Source organism: Triturus cristatus, chromosome 11 (genome assembly GCF_964204655.1).
Source record: "Triturus cristatus chromosome 11, aTriCri1.1, whole genome shotgun sequence".
NCBI classification, from domain to species: Eukaryota; Metazoa; Chordata; class Amphibia; order Caudata; family Salamandridae; genus Triturus; species Triturus cristatus.
Genome location: NC_140594.1, coordinates 1,111,333,175 through 1,111,353,519, shown reverse-complemented (window position 1 = coordinate 1,111,353,519; position 20,345 = coordinate 1,111,333,175). Strand labels below are relative to the sequence as shown.

Here is a 20,345-nt window from a genome sequence, read left to right as displayed (position 1 = left end):
CTCTCAATAAGTCTCGCCAGACCAGCGCATGCACTGGGTCAGGCGAGACCTAAAAAAGCACCCCAACTGCTTTTACATCCTCGCTTTCATTTTTAACTTGTATGTACTGTGCCACCTAGTGAAGGTACTTGGAATTGCATCTATAGTTAAAAATGTATAGTTTTGTGAAGCTGGTACTGTGCATATATGTATGTGAACATCCTTTCCCTGCTCAGATGCGCTCTCTTGACGTTTTATTTTCTTTTTAATGGTGTGGGCTTGAAAAATTTGCTTCATTAGCTTCTTCATTCTGTACTGCTGAACAATTAGTCCTTCTATGCCCTTCTCTTGAATGTGCTGGTTTTCCCCTCTTATCTGTTTTTGATTATTTTAGCTTGGGCACTATATGGTCCATGGTAAGGGATCCAACCATATATATATATATATCACAGTTGTTTGACTTCCCTTGGGGCTAAATTGAGTGCTAGCCTGCCTGCTTTCATGTGTGACCTTTGGGGCAGGTTTAATGAAACAAAGCCACGGGTGACTGAAGAGCGCGTATGCTCACTTATAATATCCCACAAAATTAAGGCGTGCACACATTTATAATTCAGTCCTGGTGCTCAAAGGAAGGGTGATCACCCCACACCCTTAATCCACTTGGTTTTAGCACAATAACAGTCCTTGAGCACACATGGCACAAAGAGTCACGTGAGAATTATTCCACAAGTCTGAGGTTCCGTAGTCCCACTTCCAATCTTTATTGCTTCTCTGCACTTTGCCAGCACGTTTCATCACTCAGCCGTATCGCCCCACGACTTCATCAGGTTTAAAAGGATAACGAACCTCCATTTTACACAGAATACCAAGAGCAAGCTAGGTTATTGAGAAAACCATCACTTTGTGACAAAATACGTTTATATGCTTTGGTATCCAGGTAATTCACACTGCAGACAAACAATACACATACAAAATGGGTAGAGTGATTCAAGGCATTAGGGTATCAGTTCAATTTTGGAGTACTCTCCAAACATCCACAGTCGGTAGAGTGACAAAGCCAACATGGTCCTCCTCCATAGATGCCTATACACATTACAGAATTTGATTTGTCCAATCACTATATCAACCTTTAAACTGTCGGACAGGCTCATAAGGTCCTTGATCTGGGTGGGTAAAAGTAATACAGTGAACCTCCAGTCCCTAAAATGAAATGAAATGGAGAGGATGGGTGGGTCTTGGTTTTCCAGACCTACAATCCCATTATGACAACAGTGCTTGAGCGCACATGGCACAAAGAGTCCACTGAGAATTATCCCACAAGTAGTCACGCTTCCAAACTTTATTGCTTCTCTGCCAACACGTGTTTTGTGGCTCAGACGTATCGCCCTACAACTTCATCAGGGCTTATTGGCTCTGAATAAAGGGTGGAATCTCATTAAAGTATGTCGAACCAGTATACACTCCAATGCCCAATCCAAACTACGTAAATTTATTTATTCAACGTCTCAAATATAAGATTCCAGCGTGCGACCAGCAATCCGATGAGTACACCAAGTGCAAGTGGTGTACGTAAGGTCCAGTGCGTGACCAGGAGCCTGGTGAGTGCACCATGTGTCCGGATGCCGTTTACACGTGGCACAAAGCCACTTCTGCCTTATACCCCACAGAGACCGTGCCTCTGCCACCTCGGCCTTAATGTGGTGACAGACTAATCCGATGACCACTTTGTAGAAGAGAAGGTGGAACTCCTTGGGGGAATCTACAACATGCAGATGAATGAGGACAAATGTATAGCATATGTATCGGGTTCAGCCATAGCACCTCATTCAGACTCTTCACCAGACGATGGCACCCATTTTTATGCATTGGTGGAAAGAGCTTCAAAGTGGTTTAATTTGCTACTATAAATCTTGCAATCAAAAATTTTCTCTACAATGTTGAGGACCCCAGAAAGTCTGGTAAAGTAATTCTCATAATCGACCACAACTCGCAAAAAAAGTCAAAGTTCTTTAAACGCCAAACTCTGTCACAGCCTTGGTACATTAGCTTTATAAACAGTACTGAGCCCCTGGTGAAAACACACCTTTAAGCCCGACTTGTCCCCCAAAGGCTGATACTGTGGTAATGCAAACCGTGCACAGTGGCTCGAGAAGCCCATCTTCCCCATCCATAGCTCCACCAGATAGGGAAAGTTGGAGATGGACAACTTTAGCAAGAGAGTCTGCTGTGGCTGCAGCTTCTATTAGAACTGCTATTTGCTGGCGCTGTGACCACCAAATGTGGGCAGACATGACCCCACACCTTAATTTTTCTTCCCGGATGACAAAGAGGAAGCTGTGAAGTTTGAAATGACCATAAATGTGACCAACACCAATTTTTGACAAATAGCAGTTGCTTGTGTTCTAAGAAGAAATGGGCCAAACTATTCTTCAGTTAAGGAGTGAATACGAACAACGTATGTTAAGAGAACATGTGGAAAACCAGGAGCGGAGTTATGAGAAAATGGAGGATGAGCCTTAGTGCAGACAATGTAAGTAGTACATAGCATGTGTTTGAGAGCAGGGCGTGTGTGTGATCTGTGAGTGAGTGACAGATTTAAAACCAAGTAGAAGCCGTCAATGGGTTAATCTTTGCTCCAAGAGACACACTACAATTAATTGTGGTACATGCACAACTAATCTGAAGGTAATGAGTGACCATTGTTACGGAGGCATGTACAGGTAAAGGATAGAATAGGAACATAATCATGGTGGCAAGGCATCATCTTTTGTGTTGCTTTCAAAACTATGTAGTATGTCTTACCAATTATTGAGCATGGGGCGTTTCTCTAGACCTATGATTTCCTTCCTTCTCAGTTCTTTATTTTTAGCCTCAGCAAATTTCATAATTGGTTGACGTCATATTGACACTGCTGGGGCGTGTTTGCCCACCACTTAGATTTTGTGGGGTGAGATTCAGTAAGCTAGCAGGCAGTTTTTTTTGGTACGTTTTAATAGGTCTAGTTTATAGACCTCCAAGCATTGCAGATTGAGATTGCCTGCAAGTTGAGAGAGTTCAGCAGTAACGGATGACCGGAATCCTATCAGAGAGGGGCGGCAGAGTCATAGCTCATGTAACTAGTCAGCTTCAGGAGATCTGCAGCGAGGGCAACAGGCATCAGCACTGGGGGAATAAAAGTCTGCGTGAGATAGAATACTTTTAGTGCCTCAGCAGACCAAATAAGGGAGTGATAGGTGCATAAGACTAAGGTTTCTACATAAACAGAAGTGTGCCACCCACAGTAGTTGTGGCAAGCAGGCCTTAATTTTAGGAGAAGGAAGCAGGAGGTGCAACATTCTGGCAGGACGTAAGGGGCCAGGTGTACCAGTGGTGTCTAGGCAACGACCAGAAAGCCAGTGACACACCCTCTGTAGCTGTGCTGCTAAGTAGCTTTTAATTCACCCCTCACTGATAAACGCTGCAGTTTAGTAACAGCCCCCTGCAGTGATTACTCTGCCAAATGAGGTACCAAAGCAAAGGGTCATGGTCCGCGGCGGTGCCTCAGCTAAGGCGGTGAACTTAGCATGTTCTCAACAGCCTGTGTAGCGATCATGCACAGGCTCGCAGTCCCTATCGGAGCTGTGAACCAGGCCGCTGAGACCAATCACGACGCTGCTGTCATGCTGATGACAGCTGCATTGTGATTAGCTTAGGGCGGCCAGTGTTCTTCCTGCTTCTGGGAGTAGAGACGACAGAGGAGAGATAGGCATTGCCGTCAAGTGGTGTTTTTTTTTTTTCTTTTTTTTTTTTTTTTTTCACCCTCCTTTGACACCCACTGCCCCATACCAGCTGCCACTGATTGTGGTTATGAAAAATTTTTTGGGGGAAGACTTAATAGTATGTTGCCAAAATGCGGTTGCATTATCATTTTGTATTAAGTGATGCGACCTACAACCGTCCACTTTAGGGTTTTCCAAAATATAATCCGATTTATATTTTAGGAGACCGCCCTTGTAAGATTGCCCTCTAGTAAGCCATGATCAGAGTGGCAAATTCTAATACCCAGATATCTGATAGATCTCCCTTCCCATTTAAGGCGGCCTCCACCTGTATCAAATGGTACCTCTGGGGTGCCAGGACTGAAAGAAAATAAGCAGGAATTATTCCCAATCCTGATGCTCTGCCAAAAGTCTGGAGGAGGCATGCAATATTATCGTGGACAGCGAAATATCTTCAGTGTATAGGAGCAGATCATCTGCATATAATGATATAGCGTGACATAATGATATTGCGTGAGTTCTGTTCGCTAAAGTGATACCCCAACTGGCTTTTTCCTTATGCATGTTAGTTGTCATGGGATAAACACCACAAAGAGGTAGTTCCAGTCAGGTGTGTCAAACGCTTTTTCCCAATGAAGGACCAAGCAGACCACAAGGATCCAGTTTAGGTATAAATTCCATTACGGTGTAGAGCCTAAGGATGTGTAGGGAAGTATTCCTTCCTAGAATAAAACCGTTCTGATCCGGGCGAGTGAAATCAGGGATAGCAGGCATTCTGTGGTTAGAAATTTTATTCAGAATCTTTAACCAACATTGAGGATCGCTAACCGTCTATAGGATAAGAGTGCGGATGAGTACGTACCGGATTTAGATATAGATACAAGGGAGGCCTCTTGAAGATAACGAGGCAGTCTGCACTCTGCAACAGCAGTCTCATATGGGTGCCACAATTTTGGGCTCAGTAAGTCAGAATAGGCCTGATAGAACACTCCAGGGAGTCTATCAGGTGCAGGCATTTTACATTTTGCCAAGGCTCATATGGCCTGCTTATTTCTTGAGCATATACAGAGGCATCTAGTTTCTTCTGCAGGGTTCACAGAATCTGGGTAAGCAGTATGTTTAGAAGCTCCTCCACATTGCTAAGCAAACTTTGGTGCTTGACAGAAAATAAAGTTTAATCACACTTATGGAATTCCCCATGAATTTCAGTATGGGTATATACAAAGGTACCTGCACTGTACAAATAGATGAAATAGGAGCATGGGTTTGTTCTTGTCTAATGAGCCACGCCACCAGGGTGATTGCCATGTCGCCCTCCATGTGGGTTCTGGCCTTATGGGATACATAGTTAATGCACCAAAGTTGTTCAAGTAGGGATGTATGTTTCTTGTGCACATTAAGGGTAGCATTGTCTATAGCTTTGTTTTCTAATTTTAGCAACAAGTTCTTGGTGACCGGCAGCTCTCGATCAACAACCTGTTGGGCCCCTACTATTGCCTGTGTGAAGTGTGTCCTAAAAGACAGTTTAAATGCTTCCCAGTATACCGAAGGGGAAGATGTGGTGTTTTGTTTAAAGTTAAGGTAATCATTGAGTCGCTCGCCTTGTGTGGCTCAAAATGTCACATAGTGATGTGGGTGCATGTCGGAGAGGGGAATATGATCTGTCATGGGATACTTCCAACACACAGTTTAAATCTCCTCCCAATATCCAAGGTGTCATTGCGTTAGTGGGTCTGATGGCTGATTTATGAAAGGGATTGTTCAGAGATGGGACCATGTGTGCTGCCCAATACAGTTGGATATCAATCCAGTAGACCATTCAGTAGTGCAGATCTACCCTCTTTGACTTATAAGTACAGTGTTTGGTTGAAAAGGAATACCAGGTTTTATTCAAATTAAGGTTCCACAGGCATACATAGAGCTTCTAGAGCCGTGAAGCTTCTGTTATGTTGTTATGTTATGTTAAATGGGACTTTTATAGCGCAACGGCTACTCCAAAGGAGTGTCCCGGCGCTTTTGTGCTCCAGACCAAAGAAAGAGCTGGAAAACATAACAGTAAAAAGAGCAGGGGCCTAAAGAGGGGGCAGATTATCCAGTGAACAGCCAGGTTTTTAAGTCTTTTCTGAAGGCAAGCAGGTTAGCGGTGTTTCGCAAGGACACCGGTAAGGAATTCCATAGCTGCGGAGCAAGAAAGCTAAAGGACCGGCCGCCTAGCCGAGCCCTTTTGATGCGTGGCACCCGAGCCAAAGCCAAAGCTTCTGACCTGAGGGATCGTACAGGTCGATAGAAGTCCAGCCTCCTCTGAAGATATTTGGCACCATTGCCATGCAAGGCCTTATGGGCGAGAGTCATGGCCTTGAAAAGTATCCTCTTCCGCACCGGAAGCCAGTGAAGGGATACGAGGAGATTGGAGGCACTGGTGCGGCGGTGCAGGCCAAAAATTGCACGAGCAGCAGCGTTCTGAGTAACCTGCAAACGCTGGAGGAGGTATTCAGGCAGACCCAGAAATAGGACATTTGCATAGTCCAATCTGGACCCTATGAGTGCCTGAACAGTGATCCTCCGATGTTCCTCCGAGAGAAGGGGAAAGAACTTGCGCAACATTCTGAGTATCCCAAAGCATGTTCCCGTAAGAGTGGAAACCTGGGATTTGAGCGAGAGCTCGTTGTCAATTTTAACCCCCAGGTTCTTAGCCCACTTAGAGGACTGAGTGGGAGGGAACATGTCAGCAGGCCACCATCCCTGCCAATCTGGTTCTGATGGGCATCCGAAGAATAGTATTTCGGATTTGTCCGAGTTGCATTTGAGGCTGTTGTGTGAAAACCAGCTAAAGACAGCCCCAAGGCACTCGCAGATCCTTTCTCCATCGAACTCTTCGCTCTTACGGCAGGTGAATAGAAGCTGGGTGTCGTCAGCATAAGAGACGATCCGGGCCCCGTAGGACGTCGCCAGAGGGGTCATAAGGATGTTAAATAGAGTGGGGCTCAGTACAGAGCCCTGAGGCACTCCGACTCCCAATGGCGGCATCTCGGCGGACCCGGGTGGGACCCAGACCGTCTGCCGGCGGTTGGCCAGAAAGGAACGAAACCAGTTGAGCACCGTCCCCCCTAGACCGATGTTATGAAGTCTAGTGAGGAGATCCTCGTGGGGGACGGTGTCAAACGCCGCCGACAGGTCTAACATGACTAACATCACCCTGCCTCCTGTGTCCAGCACCTCCTTCACGATCTCCGAGACTTCCAGGAGCGCCGTCTCGGTGCTTAAGTTGGAACGAAAGCCCGATTGGGATTCATGAAGTAACTCATTAGACTCCAGGAAGTTAGAAAGCACGCTGTGCACGTGTTTCTCCAGGATCTTGGTCAGTGCTGGAAGGAGCGAGATTGGCCTATAATTAGAAGGCGCCTCTGGATCAAGATTGGGCTTCTTGATCAGGGGGATGACCATGGCTTGCTTCCAGGCCTGGGGCAGAAAACCCTGACTCAGGGATAAATTGAGGATAGGATTAGCTATGGGATTAATGACATCTGCCATTTTCGCTAAGAATTTTGCTGGACATGGATCTAATGGTGAGCCTGATTTAAGGTTCCTCATCAAGGCTAAGGATGCGGCAACCGGAAGGGGAGGAAAGTCTAGCAAAGCTGGGCCAGGAGGAGACAGGAAGACTGTCTCCGTCGGCATCGTAGATAAATCATCTAACGCTCTCGACGGGAAAGAATCCTGAATTAGCCTGATTTTGGTGGTGAAGAAATTGGCAATAGTGTTAGCCCAGGTCTCCACCGGGGCACCCTGAGTAGAGGTTGTCCGGGGGCTGGTGAATTCATGTACAATTGAAAAAATCTCCTTACAGGAGTTAGCTGCGTCTTCAATCCTTTTAGCGAAGTAACATTTCTTGCCCTGTAAGATAAGATCGTGGTAGGACTTCATCATGATTTTATAGCGTTGTTTGGCTTCAGGCTCATACTGGACTCTCCACGCCCGCTCAGCAGCTTTACATTGCCTACGAGCGTGGGCTAAATCCTCCGTAAACCAGGGGGCAGAGACCCGCCGGGCAGCAGATCTGGGTGGCTGTGAGGGAGCGAGCTCATTTAGTCTGGCAAGAAGCCAGGATTGTAGGCTCTCCAGATCTTTCTCCAGGTCGCCAGTACAGGAAACAGGGTGATCTGCCAGGGCATGCGTTAGCATGTCTGGGGTCACCCGGTGGAATGCCCTATAGCTGCTGCCCTGCTGCCTCATGACACTGGCCGGAGAGGTCACAGTAGAAGGTATTTCAAAATGGGCAAGATAATGATCAGACCAGACGACTGGCAGAAGAGTTACAGCCATGATAGGTGTGGTGGAAAACACCTGATCGAGTGTGTGGCCTTTGTTGTGGGTCGGACCAGAAAGATAGGGGGAAAGGCCTAGAGTGGATGCAATATCCAGCAATTTGATGGCGTCCTGGTCATTATGGTCGTCCATATGGAAATTAAAATCTCCCGCCAGTAGGCACAGCTCCGATCTAAGGACAAGGATCGACATGGCCTGCTGGAGATCATCAAGAAAGGATCCCACTGGGCCCGGAGGTCTGTAAACAATCAGACCCTTCAGCGCTTGTTGCGGCGATAGGGAGATGGTAAAGGCTAAAGAGTCCGCCCCTGCGATGGTGTGAGTATGCGTGACCGTGCACGGAAAAGATTTTTTAACAACCAAGGCAACTCCTCCTCCCCTACCCTTGTCTCTGTCCTGTCGATGGATGGTATAGTCCGTGGGGATGGCTGCCACAATGTCCGGGTGGGAGGAATCATTCAGCCATGTTTCAGTAAGCATCAGACAGGTAGGACTGGTCGTTGAGAGGAGATCAAAAATCTCTTGAGTGTGTCGGTGCAACGACCTCGTATTGAGGAGTAAACAAAGGTGTTTTATGCTACACTCCTTAGCAGGGATAGGGGAAGGGAAGGAGCAAACAGGGTGCCAATGGCAAGCAGGGCACGTATGTTTACCCTTATATCGGCCAGTAAAAACCGTGTAACACGACGCATTCCAGTTACGCAAAGAGTATAGCTCCTGAGCGGAGTAGGAGAGCATAGTGGCCAGAGGTACCCGCCACGCCAGACCTTCTGTATCTATAATGCAAGATTTCTGGAGTAAGGCAATGTGAGCTCCTCTGTGCTTAATGTAGGAGAATATGCTGTATCGCGTGGCTGCATGTGTGCATACCTCTAACAGTCCATGTAATAATGTTGTAATTATTTGGCAATGTTATTGGATAGATGTGTTAGAAGTGATGCTCTATTGAATGATGCATTGGCCTGCTTATCTGCTATGGAGTGGAGAGGAGAACTGCAACACGACTGCTGCATTCAAGGCAACACTGTAGAAAGAAGCCTGCAAACTATGTAAACAATTTGAAAAATATGGGGCAGGTGGGCAAACAATCTCCCAGTCCAAACTCGTAAAGATACACAGCCAGCATATTTTGGAGTGTGAACTAGATCTGACTTTGTATAGAGTTCTATGTGGAGCCCTAGTATTGCTACGGTGTGGGACCTTTTGTCTGACTAGTAAAACTGTTATGGATGCAGGGAGTATGGATCTTGTCGACATTAGATAATTGTACCTGTACTGCATGTGGATTAATATGATTGTAGGGTTGAGCACAGCACCCAGATAGGGACCTGTATTGACCCCTAGTGGTTAATACAGTGGACAATACTTGACAATAAGTGGAAGCTCTAGTGGTGTAGCGCATCAGTAGGCTAAATGTCAACAATCAGTCACTTTGCAGGCGTAAAGGGGGCAAGTGAGCAGAAAGCTTAGAGTAAATCGTCGGCGTTCTGTGGAATCGCCAGTGGGAGAGTCACGGACCCATGCAAAGAAGAGGTGTATTCATCACTTGAGAAGTTGCCCTGCTTAGACTGTTACCTCTGTTAAGTCTCGAAATGAGGCCACAATTTCCACGACTAATTGTTTGTTTGAATAATTTGTTTTATTGCTGCACAACCACCTTTTAGGTTGCTGGTTCTATTTCCTGGGGAAGTCCACCTGGGTACTTGTTCCTAGGTGTTCTACCCAGTCCCAGTCCCAGGCTTCAGCTGGGTGAAGGATGAAAAAGGATTTGTGCTTAGATATCACGGAGTTTGCAGGGAAGAGCATAAATTACTCTGCCTACTCTGCCTTCTCTCTGTTTGTTTTTGATTGATTGACTCACCCAAAGTAGTTTATTGGGCAGCACGTAGGATTTCATTTAGAATCTACAAATGCAGCAGCTTGGCACTGATGGGTTGTGGCCCAGAACGGCGTCTCCTGGCAGAGGCTCAGTGTGATCGCTCGACGGAGAAGAGCAAAGGCCACTTGAGAGCAGGTGCAGAGCTTTAAAATCACGATTCAAAATAGACCACAGTGTCTTCAGCCTCCAACTCTTCAGGCAGGCCAACAAATTGGATGTTGATGAACCAAGCTCTCTGCATCTTCTGCTCTACCTTCTTAAAAACGCTCTGTGTCTGTCAGATCAAGTAGTTGCTTCTGGATTTCTGATATAGGACTCTGATGGTTCCGCAATGAGCGTTCCATTTGGGTCACCATGTCAGCTAGTTTCTTGTGATCATCTGGCAGCAAGTCAACATAAAGTACCAAGGCATCCATTTTACTTTCAAGCCATGACGTGCACTTCTCTGTAGCTTCCAGGGCAATGTCCAGCTTGTTTGGCATATCGGCGAGTCTCTAGGCTGGATATTGGGGGTTGAAGACCCCAAGGGGGAAGCAGCTTTTGAGTGCTGGCTGTCTGTAGTAGCGGAGTGGGTCCCTTTGGGTGTGCAGGGACACCCCATTAGGGTAGCTCAAGCCAGTTTACTTATACTTGCATACGAGTCTAAGATGAGAGCTGCAAGGCTATTGTTTACTCTACTGGTGTTCAGTTCTATTGTGCAGGTCTGTTGTCAAGTGCCAACCACTACCAGCGGGTAAGACCAGCCACAGCCGAACGGGCAACTCCGCAAGGAGGGAACACTAGCTGACGTAGTTTAGGCCTGCAAGGTGCTATCTGCAGGAATGTAAGTTACTGGTGGGTTGCCCCACAGTAGCGAGGCATAACCTACTTCTCCAATTCAAGACAATCCAGGCACAAGACCATAGTTCACCAAAGGGCACAACTGAGATGATGGACCACAGCTGTTGCAGGGACAGAGATGTCGTACAGGCCTGCTCTCCTTTATCGGTCCACACCAACATGCACAACCACCAATGTCTGCATGAGCAGCTCGACCTGTCCCACCGTTGGTGATGACAGCAGCGATTGTGAGGGCCAGCTGCTGGGTAGGATAAAGGGCCTCCTCATTGTGGCCACACAGAAAGGAAGGGGAAGGCTGGTTAATGGAATCAACTAGAAGCCGTTTGGGATGACATTGGTTCTGCTGTTAACAGCTCGTAAGATTTTCTCATGGTGCCACCACACTCTAAATCTTCTAGTAGGAGTTCCTTCGCATTAGTCTCCCCACCCAGTCTTGTCACAGATGTTTTATGGGGGGTATCCATCTGGGAGAATTGATAATCAAGGACTCTGGTCAAAAACGAAACTCAAAATTATTTCTGTTAGAGCACAAAGTGATGCATTTGGCTCTCCAGGCTTTCTTTTCTTTCCTTTCCTGATGGACAGAATTATTTTTCCAATGGACAATGCTTTTACTTTTGTAGTATCTAAACTGAGGGTTAAAGGGGTGCTCCAGATCCAAGGCTATTTTTCTGATCTCAGTGGATTTGGAAATGGGTAATAGTCAGAAATCTAAACCGTAAAGGCTGTACTCCTGCTGGGAGTAGAGTATGTTCAAGTGCATTCTCTGGTCAGACAGTTCCTAGAGAACCATAAATGGGTTTTGGGCGATGTTAACTTACCAACATAACGAAATTCTGCTTACTCCCCAATCCTAGGTCAATCGCTCACAGGGCTATCTAAATACAAGCCTGTCAAGCCACAAATGTAATATACACATGTTTAAGGAGCAAAACTGATTTTTATTAATTTTCACACAAGTGCTTTTTAGGTCTCGCCTGCAAATGCAGCGCATGCGCTTCTTCGCCTCGGCGAGATCTATTGTTGCTTCTGTGTCCGGGGCCTGTGGAAGCGGGGTTGGTGTCCGCCCTGTCGGCATTAGGCCACGCCCACCCTGCTCACACTTGCTCGCGCTTTTCAGGAAGCAATCTCGGCGTTCTGTACTTGCACGTGCTTTTCACTGCTCGTGCTTTTCAGGAAGCATTCTCGACGTTCATTTTTTTATTTTAATGTACATGTATCACAGATTAATGTGTCCGTGTTATAATTGTCCATGCTCCATTGTTATGTGAGAACACTGAGTGCCACACACATGTACGCAGACAGATTCTACTTGTACCATCTAAGGGTAAGTTGTGTTGTGGTTGTCCTATCTACTGCGCGCCAAACAAGAGCTGCGTATTCAGACGTGGGGTGACGCGACCTCCGCTGACAGCGCCCTTGAATGCTTGGCCTACAAGATATTCACGAGACATTCCTTCCCTACACCGCCCTTTACTGTTCTCGGGTTTCTCATTCCCTTCCTACTCTTTCGCCGAAAAGTCCGTTGCTTCCCCAGTAGTGTGTCTCATCATACAAAGACCAGCACGCGCACATATACAGTTCCCGCCTGCTGCAGGTGCAGCTGCCTGGACTGAGCACGCAGCGCGTGGACAATACACAGCCACGAGATTGGCTCGTCCGATCCCCCGTAGAGGCTGTGAAACTCTGGTGTCAAGAGATCGCTTGTGAGATAAGCAGTGGCTGGAATAGATACACCAGCAGATTTTCCATAAAAAAGAGAAATTGTGACCTGCAGGTAGCAGAATGCATAGTGGCCACATTAATGACCAAACCCTGATAAATACTGTGCCATGTGCCCTACGTGTGATTGTTCCCATGCCACTGACTGTCACCTGGCAACAGACTTTCAAATCTTTAATTGACTGCTTCAGCAAAAGGGTAGCGAAAGGAAGAGTAGTAAGATGAAGAAGAAAGTGCCTCTAACATGCCGTGCCTCTAAAATTGGTTTTAAAGAAAAAGTGCTGCTATGAAAACAAGCATTTGCAATGCAATAGGTCTCGCAGTTACGCGAGTTTGAGCTATTGACATTGCAAATAACAATGCCTTTTATGTTTTTTAGGTTTAAAAAAAACATTAATAAAAGGCATTGTCATTTACAATGCCAATAGCTTACACTTGCGTAACTGCGAGACCTATTTGCAAATGCTTGTTATCTTTCAAATGACTATTTGCTTTAAGACATGATTTTTACATTATAACAAATTGCTTTTGAAACAAGTGGTTTGGAAAAATTAGGGAAGTTGATGTGGCCTAACGGCTAGGGCGGTCAATCTCAAATCTGGGGAACCGGGTTCGAGTCTCAGCAGTGACGCTCAACATCCTGTGATTCTGGGCAAATCACTTAATCTCCCCGTGAGTAACAAAAATGAATGTGTGCTTGTGAAAATGCAGCTGGTGTTCATGCAAAGCACTCTGATACCCACCAATACCTTCGGGTCAAGTCTGCGCTATATAAAACTCAGAGAAGCCCAACACCTAACTATGCAATATCTGCCTGTCATGGGAAGGGGCGGGCACCTGGTTCGCTGGTTAGCCGCCTCGTTGCGGGAGCACACGGCGGTTGATCTGGGCCCACTCCGCGGCAAGTGGGAGCTGGACCTGGGGAGGCCGCTGACGGACAGGGAGTGGGAGAGGGTCCTCAAGAGCCCAGTGCGTATCCCCCGCAATATGCGGTTCCGTCAAATCCAGCTGTTCATAGTTCACAGGGCCTAGCTCACACCTGAGCTGATTAATAGGTACTTCCACCGCGCTGACGCGCTCTGCCCTCGGTGCCGTGAGCTTGGGGCGGGGCTGCTACACATGCTGTGGGGCTGCCCAGTGCTGCGCGCCTATTGGAGGACGGTTAGTGGGCAGCTGCAGGGGAGTGTGGGGCGCAGCATTCCCTTCGACTGGCCCGAACACATCTTACACCAATTTACCAGATCGCCCAAGGACAAGGTAGCGTCCAGATTCCTGGATCTGGGGCTCGTGGTGGCGAAGCGCCTCATCACCCGGAGATGGAAGGCACACGACCCACCGCACGCACGGGCCTGGAGTTCATTGTTTCAGGCATGGGCCAGGGCGGAGGGGACGGCCATCCGTAGGGAGGACACCCTGGGGCTGCGGAGGGAGCCCATGGCGGACCGCTGGGAACAGTTGCTTGCTGAGTTTCGGCGCTCGGAGGGGGAGGGTACCACAGGCTGCACGGGTGAGGCCAGGCAGGATGGCAATGGCGCAGGCGACGGCGCAGTGTAGGCAGCCTCGCTGACGAGATAGCATAGCCCCCATTATCACTGGCCCGTAGATGGGGCGTCTGGGAACACTTGGGGATATTTGCGCCCATTGGGGCTTAGAGGGGTGGTCCTGGAGTTCGGGGGGGGGGGGGTCGGGGTGGGAAGGGGGTAGGAGTGCACCATGCGAATCGCTGTAAACGCTGCCTTTGTTATGGGTTCTTTCTTTTGTATTGCATGTAACCTTTTCGACTTTATTGATGCCTCAGTTGTGTAGGCGAGATTAGTTACCTTTGTACGGCTCAATGGCTGGTGGTGTTGGCCCCTCCTCAAGAGAGGACATCGGAACTGCTAAGGGTGAAGTGGCTGGCTCCCAGGAGGGTGGTGGTGGGCGCGCAAACAGACATCAGGTTGTCCCCCCCCCCCCCCCCCTTGACAGTCGGCATGATCTATCAGCCTGTATAAGTTTATGTCTTACTGTATGTGAAGCATGATGCCGTACAATATACTCCTGTGCTAAAATTCAAACTCGATAAAAACAGATTTGCAAAAAAAAAAAAAAAACTCAGAGAAAAAATTATTTGCGCTTTTCTGACCGTTCCTTTAATTCTGTTGCCTTAACGCCTGCTTAAGGAAGCATGATAACAGTAGCTTCAAAATGGCAGAGGCAATTGAGGTGCACTGTTTAACTGCTTAATCAAAGAGCCCACACTGAAATTCCTGCGCAAACTACTACTTCCATATGGGATGCAGGGGAAAATCTATGCCACCTTGTCAACATTGAGCTTGACGCGGCCCTGAAGACTCAGAATAGGGATGTCCTCCAGGTTAGTGTATGTGCACTTAAAAAGAGGCGAAAATACCCTTTACAGCGTGGCTTAGTATATAATCAGAGTGTTGTGGACTGAGTGTCATTTGACAAAAATACAGTGTCCTAAATATTGTTTGTAAAAAATATTGCCCTATTGGAGTTTATCATTGAAAATCTACACTCTGAGGATATTTTTGTAAACTATCTTTAGAACACAATATTTGTATCCATGTTCTCATGACATGCGACCAGGCGGCATCGGCCTTCATATGTAAGAAATTCCGCAAATGGTGCTGGAAAAAAAATTCAACTGAAATGCCTGCCAAGAAATCTTCCATCTAGGTAGATCTTGCTTATATCACAGCGGACATGAAAAGTCTTCTTTTTTCTATGTTCAAATTATTATAGATTTCTTAGAGGACATAAGGTTTGTCCACCTGTGCTGAGGCCTTCTCCCCTTTGGGAACTTAATGTGGTTTTGGCAAAATGAATGTCTCTTCTGTTTGAAACTATTCCTAAATCCATGTTGCAGCATCCGTCCTTGAAGACTATTTTTCTAGTAGCAATTTTACTTGTGTTTTTAGAGTTGGTGAGATCCAGTTCTGAGTTACCAGAACCGTACACCTACATGGCTTTTAACTCCAGTAGTGTAGTGCATCCTTCTTTGCTGCCTAGAGTTGTTTCAGATTTCCATTCGAGTCAATCTATTTCTTTGCCTGGTGGTGCTAATCAATTTTTTTCATAGCTTAATTTCTTTTTTTCATTGACTCACCATATTCTGTCATTCGCCTTTGAAGTGCAGAAAAATGAGACCTATAAATCCACGCCCATAGCCACAGAGTGCAACAGGTGCCAGTGAGATGTAATCTCTACTAAGAAGTTCTAGTTCACTTAAGAAACCTGCATATCCATACGAAAGCACGTTCATGAAGCTTGTGCAGTCTGCCTGCACTCACATGGGTATGACAGCATACCATAGATAAACCCTACGTATTCCACTTAAATAGCACTTATTATGTAAACTGATGTGACCCTTGTAATCCTTGAATCATACCTGATGGAACGCATGTTTTGTCAATCTATAGAATTGAGTGTAATGTAAAATGCTAATACTTTTGAAAATCTAATAAAATATATATATTTTTCAAAATGAAGGTAATTAGCTTGTTTGTATGAGAGCTGCACGGTCCCCAAGGCCTCACTGATTTTCTGCTTTCTCCACAGAAGACGACTCGTGGGACCTCATCACTTGTTTCTGCATGAAACCCTTTGCAGGAAGGCCGATGATTGAGTGCAATGAGTGTGCCACGTGGATCCATCTCTCCTGTGCCAAGATTCGCAGATCCAATGTCCCCGAAGTCTTTGTCTGCCAGAGGTGCAGGGATTCACGTCAGGAGATTCGCCGCTCCAGCCGTGCTCGCAGGGGACAACACAAGCGCTTCAGTGAATGATATCTCTTGGTATCTGAAGGGAAAGAAGCCATTGAAAGAAGTTTAGATTTGCGCACTTGTGTGTCACCGGTTGACACAAAGCCTGAACGAAGGGTTTTCACAATTTCTGGTTTCCTATAAGAAGTAACAAAGAAGTTGGCTGGTTCCACTTCATTGACTTTAGAGCGTACCGTGGCATAGCCCATTCGTGTGTGGGTGTTGCGTGAAAGTGTGTATCCAGTTCCCCTTCTTGGTTACGGTGCAAGCCGTGATCCACTTGCAATGGTAGAATCCTTTTTACGCAATGTTCTCTGTTACTCTTAGCAGCCTCAGCCTTCACCACCAGCACATCATATAGTGTGTACTAAATACTTGCTTTTTCATTATCTTCAAATGCATAATCCGCTGCAGATAATTTTGAGCAAGGCATTGGCCGAAACCTCTTCCTTTTGATTGAAACAAACTTGGAAGGGGACTGGTAGAGTGGGAGCTTCTACCAAGAACCCATTAATTACTTCACTTGTCAGTTCTAACAGCTCCAATTCTCCCTTATCTGACATTTGTACTTTGCCTCTACATATATGCCCCCAATTTTATTCCATAATCAATATTTTATGACTATTGTATTGTTCCGATCTTGGTACAATCTTACATGATTGCCTTATGATGTGCTGGAGTTTGGTATCCCTAATTATTCCCAAAGTACGCGTTTTGCCCTTTGATTGCACAGGCTGCTCTTCTCGGGTTACTTAATGTAAAATTCTCAAGCAATCCGTTGAATGTGCAAAGGAAAAAATGGAAGCCGACTACAAAAATGTATGCACATATTGCACTCTCAGGGTTATGTAGCCATAAAAGTATGACTTCTCAATGCTGACTGTGAAATATGTATGTTTAATTTATTAGTCTGCACAATATTGTTGGTTTTATAGTTATGAGGTCACTGTGTATTTTTCCCTTTTGAGCATTTGAATTGTATATAATATCAGTAAATATTTGCTGTAGAAGATCACTACGCGTTTTTGCGTAGTCCAGATAGTGTGTACACATCTATATATCGTGAAGTCTCATGAAGACTTTTTATTGTTATTGGATAGGAGTAGTTTAAGATTTAGTTGTTTATAAAAGCCTCTTGTAGTGAAAGGCTTTTATAAAAATTGGACTCTTGTGGTTATGTTTCATTAAGAAAGCAAAGTACTTTTCTTTCATGTGGAGCTCTTAGGATTTTGGGATAGTCCTCACTAAAAGAAAAGGCATTCTTGGAGTAAACATCCCACATGCTTTTGCTCACTAACTCTTGCTGGAAATTGGTTTCTTCAGGTAAAACACTCATGACCACTCACTGATTCATCAGAAATATGTCCTTTTGCATAGCTGAATTGACAAAGCCTGTACATTTGTCTTTAGTTTGAGTGAATTAAGAATATTGTCTATCTCAACTGGTGGCCAGCTGTTTGGTAAGTAACTACTAGATTTAAACTAGTGGGCAATCTGCCATTGGTATATGGCCAACCTCTGATTGGTGGAATGTTTCTCGCACAAATATTTTGATACATTGCTTAGTGCCTTCGAGAAGAGTGCTGTGGTAATATTTGTAGGACGTTGTTGCGTTCAGATCCAGGAAACGAGAGTAATTGGGTTGTGAAAGTAGATTGTATTTGCTATCAAAATACTGTGCCTTCTGCACTTGATTTAATTAAACGACTTTGTCATTTATGCCAAAGGGTCAGTAATTCCAGACAGCCACAAAGGGCTGGCAGCTAAACAAAAAAGGGAGAAAGTATGTCTAATAAGTATGATATGGAGGTTGTCATTAAAAATGTGCACTCCCATTTCTCACTTAGCCCTGTTTTGTTGGAATGGAAACTTGTGGAAAAGGAATGTTGCGTTTTCTATCATTTATCATGAGCAGCCTTTCTTTTTTCACTACAAACTGGTATCAAAAGTTATGCATTTGAATTTAAGGAGAATGGTCTTTCAGTACACTACTAACCAGAAATGCAACGCCAATGGTACATAGGCTATTTCTGCTTGCCCTCTAGGATGCATTTTCGGATCTGTTTTTTTACTGGGACAGTTGTCGTTTCTAGGATTTACATTAAGGCTCATTGTTCTGGAGGGATCTGCTTAGTCTCATCTCATTGTTTCAAAAGGGGCTAGTAGTTGATTGACTGCTACGCAATAACTGGTTTCTTAATTTAATGAAGAATCTTCTTAGTTCATGTGACGCATAGACCAGCAGTAATCTTGTGCTTGGTTTTAAATATCAACAGCTTCTTAAGTTTGTGCCCGACTGCATTTATAAATGTCTGCTTTTATTTTTAAAAGGGCAACTGCACCATAGTAATGTTCACAGAAAGCAGTGCAGCGTAACAAATCTGCATATTTTTTATTTTGTAATTGCTAAAACTTCTAGAACCTAATCTTCGTTTGTTTAAATTATTTTCTTTGGTTTCATTTTTCTTCTGTTTTTGAAGGCAGCTATACTCTAAATGTTGCAGGGCCATTTGTTAAAAAAGGATGGAAACCTGCAGGTTTTCTTGATGAGTGGACGATGTGCGAGTGCTTCCTTTTGCTCTGAGGTTTTGGGGCCACATGGTCTATTGTGCGGACCATCAGTGTATCTAATTTATATTTTTTTTTTGGGTGAGAATTGCTAGCTATATATAAATCTGGTGGCAGTTTGGATTTATGATTAGGAACGTGTGTTGCAGAGATCCCTAGAAGTGTTATGGGTACGGATTACTTGGCTGTTGTAGATGAGAAAATATTGTGTGAAGCAAAATGCAGAGTAAGTGATATGCGCATGTCAGGATGGTAGTTGTATGTTTGTGTAGCAACACTTTTTTTTTTTTTTTTTAATGGGAGGCTCTCATTTTATGTATGCAATATTATGAGACAATGTTGAGACACGTCTCCTCTTTCATGTATGCGTTAGTATATGTAACTCTCGGGTACTACCCCCTGCTCCTTGGGAGCATGAATGTGAGTCAGTTAAAGGAGCCTGAATCTTGCAGGGAAGTGAGAATGTGTTCACTTTTACCAAAAACGGATTTAACATACCCACAGGCATTTTGTGTAGTGAGTTTCTACATCTGTGCAGTGAGATCTATTCTGCATATGGTACATGCTTCTCATGAATGACGGTACCGCTATCTCTCCCTTCATTATGTAGGATACACAGATCCTTTCTCAATATCCAGATCTTACCTTGTCCTCCTGTGAATTTAACAGACAGCCCTTCTCAGACTATTCATGTTAATATAAGCACATGTCCCGTTCTGAGACCCATGCTACTAACTCCTTCCTTTTTGTACCATTCCTGGTCCCGAGCGAGTGTTATGAGTCCTCCCCTTGTGATAAAACGCATACACCTCTGTCCCCTTTTGTAGCGTGCATACTGGGCATTTCTTCTTGCTGGGCGAAATGTACACAATAATTTACACACCATCCTATTATAACACATACCCCTAGCTTAACCACTTTTGAAATATCTCATGGACCACTACCCTCTGGACATAATGCATGCTCACATTAAGTGGACAGTTGACTAGGTATTACTTTGGCATGTTGTTATGTTAAAAGAAATCGGTGAGCTCGGCGGTCAGATCTAAATGTCTCTACACCCACATATCTACTTTGACACTCTTGATGGACAAGGATTCTACAGTGCAAGTGGATTGAGTTTTCAAGGGGTGCTGGAAGTTTATGTACATATAATGTAGAGAAGCTGTAAGTATTTTTAAAAACATTGTTTTCATTTAGAGTAAATAAAGCTTTTTAAAACTTTAAAATGTTTTGGTTTTTTTCTGATGTACACTAAAGTGCTTTGAAGAAAAGAGTTATAATGGCACTTTAGGCGCCATTTCGGTGCAACGATCAAGCATAGCTTTGGCTATGATTTTGAAAGCCTGATGGGATACAGTTTTCCAAATGGAGGGACGGAGTGGTTCTGCTGCACTTCCAAAAAAAAAAAAATCTTTAATACGTTTGCTATTGATAGATGTTCAGATAAATAAAATCTGTTTTCTCAAGCTGTATGTGCCTTGTGAAGTACTTTCAGAACCAATT

At 45.0% G+C, this 20,345-nt stretch overlaps 1 protein-coding gene across 1 annotated transcript in view; it reads left to right on the top strand.

Moving 5' to 3' along the window:
- The window catches only part of LOC146786107 (uncharacterized), a 124,279-nt gene extending 104,211 nt beyond the window's left edge, over window positions 1-20,068 (top strand). The window contains exon 5 of the mRNA XM_085635604.1: window positions 16,069-20,068. Coding sequence (XP_085491730.1) covers window positions 16,069-16,295 — 227 coding nt within the window. The 3' untranslated portion in view covers window positions 16,296-20,068. The remainder of the gene's footprint in view (window positions 1-16,068) is intronic.
- Window positions 20,069-20,345: the final 277 nt, after the last annotated feature.